The following is a 9,156-nucleotide window of genomic DNA, read 5'->3' on the forward strand; positions in this document are numbered from 1 at the left end:
ATATTATCATACATTTAATTATAATAATTAAAAACAGACAAAATAATTATAAGGGAGTCACAATTAGTAAATCATTGTAGCTGTTTGGTTGTATAGTTTTAGACCAAACAATAATGCTACAATGCCTGTAATCAGAGGTCTTCTATTTTCTATCACTGCAATTTCAAACAATTACCAGAATTTGAAACAATTTACAGTATAACGGCTGCAACATTTATTGACACTGGGCTGGGAATTGAACCTGGACCCACAAAGACACAACCATTCCAGAGTCTTTGGTGATTTGTTTCCTTATTACATGAATAAGGAAATTTTTTTTACATTTTTCATAGAGTTATGTGGTTTTTCCATCTGTGGGTGGGAAGTAATTGTTTTTCTAATAAATATGTATTTATTAGAATATAAACACTAAAAATAGAAAAGATTGGGTAAAGTAACATAAGCTTCTGCCAGAGCTGGGAGTCGAACTCGGGTCCTGCAGGTATGTCCTGTTTTGCATGGTGACAGCGCATTACACCTATTCGCGGCTGGCCCCCGCGCGGCAGCTGAGAATTGTTTATGTAAACGGCCCTAAACCGTTTCCCATTAATTTCCAATGGTAGTCCTAAACCACTACGGACGCAATATATTTTTGACCACTAAGCCGTGGTGGCGCTGTTCAATCTTATGTCCGGGAGTGACACACTTGGATTCAGAGGAAGACAACTTTCCGGCTGTTGGACTGAGATTTTTAGGACAAATTACCGGCGTTAAGCGGAGAGGAGGAAAAATATCAAAGAAAAGCGATCTTCACATCCATCCTTCTTCATTTTAATAGGTAAGTGATGCCGATGGATATAAAACATGTTTATCGTCACGGTCGCGTCTTTTCGGCCGAATATATTACATGTAGCGGTAGCGTTACTTTCTACTACTTCGGTGTCTGGCGTTATCTAGTCATATAATTTGTTTTCTGATTTAATGTTATGTTTGGTTTATGTGTCGGTGCCTGACACTGAAGCTGAATTAAAATCATGCTGATGTCTGAAGTATTATGACACTGCCTAACAAACCGCAACTATTGTCATTGCTACTGTATGTATAGTATGTTTGACTATCGTATCATGTCAAACATGTGTGATGATGATAAAGTCAGCATTTTTACTAAATCATATATTCCATTTCAATCTGTGTTAATTTTTTTGTGAGATGATCAAACACGTCTCTTTTAAATCAGATTATACTCGTAAATGGGGATCTGATTACAGCAGAAGTAAATAAAAACATAGATAAAAATTATATCTTATGTCCCTCCTGTCTTTGGCTGTATTTGTTTTAATACATTTCTAATTAGGCCTCTTCCAGACTCTAGATAAAATATTTTTTTCCACAACAAAACCTTGTTTTATTTATATTTCATATAAAATTGGAATTTAATTAAAATGTACTCTTCTACATTGATTAGCTCTAATGTATTAATCATAACATTTAAAGAAAATGTATTTCAAAGTTTTTAAAGTATTTTGTTTAACACCTGATCCATCCTTTTTTGCTCCATACTAGGTCAAAATGCAGAAGACCATTTTTTATCCAGGGAGACTAAGTGTGGTTTTCCGCAAGGGACCCCTTGGCTTTCTTCTCCAGGATCCCTCTCCTGAGGCCAAGAAAATAAAAAATAATCCCAGTCTGTGGGACAAGTCTGAGCCCAAGAGAGAGGATGTTGTGCGGCAGAATGCTTTGACTGTGGTCCGGGAAAGAGGAGGGGATGTCACAGATGTGTCAGAGGTCCTGGGAGATTACAGCCTCCAATTTGGAAAATATAAAGGGAAGAGTTTCCGATGGCTCTTAGAAAATGATGCAGGTTACACTTTGTACCTCATCAGAAACCTTCAGGAGGAGGAGGAAGCTGGGATCTGTATAACTGAGAGCCTTAGCAAAGTAAGCCTCCTTACTTTTGTGAAATATGCTCTCAGTTTTAAAGAAATTAAAGATGCCCTGGAATATGAAGCCAGCAGAGACAATGTTACAGCAGCCTGTTCTGAACATGACCAGCTGGTTGGTTTTGGTTCTCGGGCCAAGAGCACGTGGAAGGAAATATGGGATGGTAGAGAAGATGGTTATGCTGCCTTCATAGTGAAGAAGACCTGCCTTCCTGGGACCAGGATGAAGAAGCTGCAGCAGTACCTGCTCAAGAGACAACAGTCCTCCTCCAGTCAAACCAACACACCATCCAGTGAACCAGATACATCTCTGGGTGAGCAATAAAGAATGGTGCATTAAAAGTGTTAAGATGACAGGGCAAATATTGCCTTAAAAATTAAATATTCCTCCGATTGATCCTTGATTTTTGTATACAATTATTTTTTTGTCTCTTATAGTGATGGAGGAGGACGAAGGATTGGAGGCTGCAATGCTAAACATCTCACCCTCTAAAATCTTGAGCAGTAAACAGATTATGGTTTTGTTTGCTGAAAGTCTAAAATATGTTCTGCTTGCACTTAGTTTCTCTCACACATTTATCTCTGCGTATCCAGTGTCAGGGTCATCGGAAACAGAGAGAACCCCAGTGTCAAAAGCATCTTCAAGAGCAAAGACAGGTTTTTCTTAAAATAGGAGGTTTCAGAACTGGAGTATTATTCTCTCTTACGATGAATAACCCTCCAACCCTGAGCCTTGACCATGTTCCTGTGTTCTGGCCACGTTCCGGTCAAGTTCCTGTTACAATATTGCTGTTTGCTACCGTTACTCTGCATGTCAAAGGACTATGAATTGATGGAGAGGCTGGTGAGTATAGATTTCAATTCTGCATGCTTACCTCTTTTTTTTTTTTTTTTTTTGAATTATTTGTTACTAACAGCATGTTTATTTAAGTGCTGTTGTTCCTCCTGCTAAAGCTAAAAGTCAAGTGTTCAATGTGGAGTTTGTTTTGTTTCCCACATTTGGAAATGACCTTCTAAATATTTTTAGAAGTCTAATAAGCAGAAGGAATAAAAGTACAACTTTTTGAGTTTTCACCTACACCATCTGTCGAGTTCAGTTGTGATTTACACAGTGACTGATATATTCTCTTTATTTAGGACCAACTGCAACAGTATCCAGGCCTTTTGACGCATCAGGTGAACCGGAATCCTCAACAGCTGGCAGTAAAGAGTTTTAAATTATATTGTTGAATAGAAATCTTATACTTGTAAATATTTTTAGGCAATAAACGTTCTTTTTTTTTACTTCCTTCTGACTATTTACAGTCCTGGCAATCACACAAAAGATGCCTGTGGCCCTTCCATCACAGCTGTCATTTATGGTGAAGGAAACAGCAAGTGCAAAAGAATCAGAGGTTAAAGGTTAGTTTAAACTAATCTTTAAAGATCTGTTTGTTGCATAGGTAGCACTATCACTATTCACAGCTACTTTATCTGTTGTCTTAATATATAATGAAGCCACAGAGAAATAACAGAATGAAAACACTTCTCTTCAGATTCCAGTGCAAGCGCAGCTTCAACCACTGCACAGAGAGTCCTTTCCTTTGCAGACAGTGCTGAAGACGGTAAGAACAGATTGCATCCAAAAAACTTTTTTATTTTATTTTTTACTCTGAGTAGTTTGATTTATTAAAAGCATTTCCACACTGTCTTTCAAATATTTAGTAAATAATGTGGCTACTATTTGGAACACATTTTACAAATTTGTAATTTAATTTTTTATTTTTGTATTACTGGGAACCTAATTCCATGTGTTTTCATATCTTTTCATATCTTTATTTTTTACAGCTTCCTCAGCTCAGCCACCCTTTCATGTGCCCTTGATTCAACATGATCATGACATGAACAGCTGGAACTGTTCTCAGCATCAGAAACTGTGGATGAGGACAGAGCTGCAAGATCTTGGCCTGTGGCCTGGGTCTCGTCCTGTGCGAAATGTTGGAAATGCAATTTCCCTCTGGCGTCATCCTCCACAGCCTGAGCTCATAGACACAGTGGCTGAGCTCCCGTCGCCCAACTTTTTTCAGCTTCACCCATTCTTTATTTGGAAACCTGAAAATGAAATTATGTCGAGGCTGAAAAATAACTACAACCTCCCATGTCTTCATGGATGTCCTCAACCACAAGTAGTTTCCGCTGGTGTGGGCCGACCTCGGGTGATTGTTGGGACCAGTGGGCAATATTACATCCTGTCCTCTAGACTTTGCTGTAAGTCTTGTCGGAAGACCTGGTTTGCTGACAGTCCTCGTTGGCTTGAGAAGCTGCCCAGAAGATTCACCAACCTGCTGCCTGCATTTCTTACTTACAAGAAGGCCATCTGTAAGTCAGTCATGGATGAACTCAGACGCACCGGAAAGTCACCAGCAGATATGGCCAAGCAAGTGAATGAGCTCATGCATCTCAAATATGAACGAGCTCATTTAGCTTATCTACAGGCCATTGAGAGCGTCTGGGATGCAGAGGCTGGGGTACAGGGACAGAGGACCATTGGGCAGTTCTTCAGAAAAAGCCACACACCCTATCCATTTAACTCCTATGAAGATCCAAATGGCTGGTGTGGTATCTCTGTGTCTGCTTTCTACCTCACAGACTGTTTGCTAGAGGAGTACAGACGTCAAGAGCCAGCTTTGTCAAGACTCCTTCAAGGCACATTTGGGCAGGTCTTCAGGTCTGATCACACCAGGAAGGTGGCACGAAAGGTCACTTTAGCATCTGGAATCATGTCCAGCTACGCAATTATGAATGAACACTGGTTAATTGTCTCCTGGGTCATGGTTCAGTCAGAGAGTGAAAAATCCTTGGAACCAATGTACCAGGGGATGGCCAAGAGGTACGATGACGCTGGAGTGGAGAAGGCAGGCTTCCACTGGGTGCACAGGTACGAACAGCCACCCACTGCTTTCATTGCTTTTCAAACTGCAACAAATTCTGGTGTGGTTCACATGAGAGACGCATACAGAAAGACAACATCAAAAATTGAAATATCACAAATATCCCAAATTAAAAATCATGTCTATTTAAAAAAATTAGGCAATGTGTATGTCCTTCCTTCCTTCCTTCCTTCCTTCCTTCCTTCCTTCCTTCCTTCCTTCCTTCCTTCCTTCCTTCCTTCCTTCCTTCCTTCCTTCCTTCCCTCCCTCCCTCCCTCCCTCCCTCCCTCCCTCCCTCCCTCCCTCCCTCCTTTGGGAAATTGTTCACTAATTTTTCTGTTGATTGTTAAAGATCCTTTCATATATTTTTTAGGGATTGCTGTGCTTCCTTCAAGATCGAAGAATCCATCCCTGGTGAGCATTTAAACTGGGATGCCTGGAGAACAACCCCTTCCGTTGTGTCTGCAGCTACTTCAGGACCCCTAACAAACACCTGTGCCTCTAGGTCATGCTACAATTCAAACATTGTCGTGAAGCTGGACTTGTTCCACTGTTTGCAGCGCTTTTCAAGGGAGTGCACATCAGAACATCACCTTCTTTTCAGCACTTTCTGTCAGCTCCTCTCTGCTGCTTTCTCTGTAGTAGATCAGGAGGATCTGAAGAAGCTGAAGGAGGCCTATGTGTCCTGTGGTATTATGCCTCCCAATCCAACAAAACAACACATCCGGGAGCACTGCAGGACCAAAATACCACCTCCCACAGAGCTGCTGGACAGAGTGGAGAGAGTCATGAAGCATTTTCACCTGGCCAAGGATCCTAACGACGTCCCTCTGTTCAAGTTCTCTATGCTGAAGACGTGGCGCATTCAGCGAATACATATTCTCAGAGGATGCTTGAGTGACCCTGAGCTGTCTGAGGGAATAATGTACAGACATGGTGGGACACTTCAGCTCAACCATGTGCCAGGAGAAGTAGCAAAGGTCCCCATCTGGATTCCTGTGCGAGGTACGTCTCAGCAAGAGGGCTACCATTTCCATCAGGCTCAGTGGGTAACTGGAAATGTGGTCTCCACTGAGCTGTTCCAAGCACAGGGCATGACAGGAGTTGTGCGTTGGAACTATCAGAGACTGGTGGACCTGAAGCAGCCTGGAGTTGTCCTTCCTGCTGTATTTGATCCAGCTTTGATAGCTGAGTTAAATACATCTGCAAAAAGAATCACTGGCCAGGAAAAGTACCCTGCACTTCACATCTCAAACAGGGACACTGGAGAAAGATTTGGACTTGAGTACAAAGAACCAGGGTGTCGGCCAGTACCTCTTGACTGGGACAAGCACAAGTCTTTAAAAAGAGGAGAAGGACCTCATTCAAAGCTATCACCCAAGACTGAGGAAATACAACCTCCATCTGTAACTGTTCCTCCACCTGCAGAGAGATCAGCCTCCCAACCGGCCTCTAGTCCTTCCTCTTGTGAAATTGCCCAAATTTCTCCAAAAGGTGAGCAAACACAATGCTATGTATTGTTTGTTATTACGCAGTTAGTCAGCCCCGCCCACATCTCACCACACCACAATTCCCAGCCCAGTGTCAATAAATGTTGCAGCCTATTCCTTAATAATTAGTGATCATTATACAACAATCAAGTTGTTACTGTCAATTCAAAGACACAAACCTAAATCTCTATAATGCATTATTACATCTTAATCAATCACGAATACAGAACATATATTTTGATTACACAGTACAGACATTCTTACTCTTACATGTGTATATTTTATACTTGTTTCTCTTAATCATCATTAAATCAATATACAAGATTTGCTGTTATTTCTCAGGCCTTTCTCAGGCCTTTATTCCGTTTTCTGCGTGTACCTGGACAGATCTCACTCTCTTATACCAGTTTTCACGGCAGTATTTACATTTATGCGTTCAATTTTTTGAATTTATACCTTAGACTAATGATTTTTACTTCATTGTGTTTCAGAGACTTCACATCCTCTTCCTCTGAGGTCCTCACCAAGAAGTGCCCGCACTGGACCTGTAAAGACAGGTGGGCGTGTCTTTGTGTTAGACCACACACGGTGGACCCCACAAATGAAGAGGCAATAGATGGCTTGCTTCAGAAACACCATGGGGAAAAAGACATCCTGAAAGTGGTAGATCAGGAGTATGCACAGATTGTTCATCAGACTGCCACGGATCCTAACAGCATGTTTCACCCAACTACTAAGCGACACATCTCTGGGTATGTGAAACATGTGGCAAGCTACTTAACACCAGTTCTGCAATGAATACAAGCCCTGAGAAACTGCTGGACACACAGGAACTGTGGCACTCATTAACTGAGGGTCAGCCATCCAGTGTTCATGTGACCGCCATCCAGCCCGATGTCTTCAACCACCTACTCCCGCTTCAGCAACACCAATTACAGCCGAATCCCTAGAAAAAATAGTGGAGGGAATTTTACAAAAGCAGAGTCAACAACCCGAGCAGCAGCAGAAGAAGAAACAAACCAAAAGGTGTCTGTCTTGCGGACAGCCTAAGTCTCGTTATGAGACTTCTGGCTCCTCCGTTCACTTCTTCTTTCAGCAGGGGCCCGTTAGGTACTTTTACTGCTCTAAAAAGGTTTATGACACATATGCCGCAGAAGGACTATCAACACCAACATGACCTTCGAGGAGTTCTCCACCACCACCTTTTTCCAAAGGAACTCCTGGAAACCAAGAAGCGGGTGGATGAGAAGGCTGAAAAGAAAGAAAAAGAACAGAACCTCAGCCAACTGGCCGGGTTTGCAGGTTCTGCCACATGGACCTCAAACAAGGTCCCAATAGCCCACACATCCACTCTGGGTTCCCTGGTGTGGCAGGGAAATACATATATTGTCCTGCAAAGGTTCTGTCCATGTACAAGTCTCAGGGTATGGCTAAGGAGATGACTTGGAAGGAATTCTGCAAATCACCTTTTTATGAGGCAGAGCGACAAAGATGGATGGCTGAAAAGAAAAATAAATATTACATGGTTCTATTGAGATGTTTAGGTATTCTATTATTATTCTATATTCCGTATATTTATATAGATAAAAAATCAAAATATGCTGTAAATATGGCAAGCTTTTGTAATGTAAAAGTTGAATATGTAAATATTTAAACTGTTGTTTTTCTCTGTTAATACAAAGTAAATATAAATATGTCAACAAATGTGCTTCTTTTTTTACTAAATTACACATTATATGAGATCAATGTAAACTATGCATATAGAATATAATTTATTCACTGTCAATGTACATTTATACAAGATTTAAGATCAGTTCAAAAACTATGCAAATAATGCATTGCTTTGGAACTGATCTTACAAAACAAGATCAGTTCCAAAAATGGAACCATGTATTGGCGATAAACCAATATGTTTTTAGATTGGTTTATCACCATAACCACATATATGTGGTTATATTTACATATATACAGATAAGTAACTATGTAATTAGTGAATCTGAGAGTTCAGTGTGTTAATTGCCACCCTGTGGAACAAGTTAAGTTAAGGTATTATGCTGCTAAAAGAGTAATGACTCCTACTAGCAGTATATTATCATACATTTAATTATAATAATTAAAACAGACAAAATAATTATAAGGGAGTCACAATTAGTAAATCATTGTAGCTGTTTGGTTGTATAGTTTTAGACCAAACAATAATGCTACAATGCCTGTAATCAGAGGTCTTCTATTTTCTATCACTGCAATTTCAAACAATTACCAGAATTTGAAACAATTTACAGTATAACGGCTGCAACATTTATTGACACTGGGCTGGGAATTGAACCTGGACCCACAAAGACACAACCATTCCAGAGTCTTTGGTGATTTGTTTCCTTATTACATGAATAAGGAAATTTTTTTACATTTTCATAGAGTTATGTGGTTTTTCCATCTGTGGGTGGGAAGTAATTGTTTTCTAATAAATATGTATTTATTAGAATATAAACACTAAAAATAGAAAAGATTGGGTAAAGTAACATAAGCTTCTGCCAGAGCTGGGAGTCGAACTCGGGTCCTGCAGGTATGTCCTGTTTTGCATGGTGACAGCGCATTACACCTATTCGCGGCTGGCCCCCGCGTGGCAGGCGAGAATTCTACCACTGAACCACCAATGCCTACATACAATGAAATGCCGCCACAGGCAGACAAACATGTAGACAGACACGCAGGAGCTGTAGTAGGTCAGGAGTTTTTTAACAGGCGTGGCAAGTCACAGACATCATCTCCTCGTTAGTATAGTGGTGAGTATCCCCGCCTGTCACGCGGGAGACCGGGGTTCGATTCCCCGACGGGGAG

At 40.8% G+C, this 9,156-nt stretch overlaps 1 protein-coding gene and 1 non-coding gene across 2 annotated transcripts; both read left to right on the forward strand.

The window, feature by feature from the left end:
- Positions 1-636: 636 nt before the first annotated feature.
- On the forward strand, positions 637-6,934 carry LOC103461572 (uncharacterized). The gene is made up of 10 exons (XM_081614067.1): positions 637-817; positions 1,543-2,233; positions 2,358-2,423; positions 2,514-2,763; positions 3,057-3,122; positions 3,225-3,320; positions 3,455-3,523; positions 3,747-4,836; positions 5,202-6,322; positions 6,810-6,934. The coding sequence occupies exons 6-10, from the start codon at positions 3,245-3,247 to the stop codon at positions 6,932-6,934; spliced, it is 2,481 nt and encodes an 826-aa protein (XP_081470193.1). The 5' UTR covers positions 637-817; positions 1,543-2,233; positions 2,358-2,423; positions 2,514-2,763; positions 3,057-3,122; positions 3,225-3,244.
- A 2,150-nt stretch (positions 6,935-9,084) lies between these two features.
- On the forward strand, positions 9,085-9,156 carry trnad-guc (transfer RNA aspartic acid (anticodon GUC)). The gene has a single exon. It is a non-coding gene; the product is annotated as a tRNA-Asp (tRNA).

This window comes from Poecilia reticulata, chromosome 2 (genome assembly GCF_904066995.2).
Source record: "Poecilia reticulata chromosome 2, P_reticulata-male-v2, whole genome shotgun sequence".
NCBI lineage: Eukaryota > Metazoa > Chordata > Actinopteri > Cyprinodontiformes > Poeciliidae > Poecilia > Poecilia reticulata.

Excerpts from the sequence above, each read along its gene's own strand:
- LOC103461572 (XM_081614067.1), top strand. The coding sequence starts at position 3,245 with ATGCCTGTGGCCCTTCCATCACAGCTGTCATTTATGGTGAAGGAAACA. Across the intron at positions 3,321-3,454 it reads AAAAGAATCAGAGGTTAAAG|ATTCCAGTGCAAGCGCAGCT; the intron begins GTTAGTTTAAAC and ends ACTTCTCTTCAG. Across the intron at positions 3,524-3,746 it reads TGCAGACAGTGCTGAAGACG|CTTCCTCAGCTCAGCCACCC; the intron begins GTAAGAACAGAT and ends TATTTTTTACAG.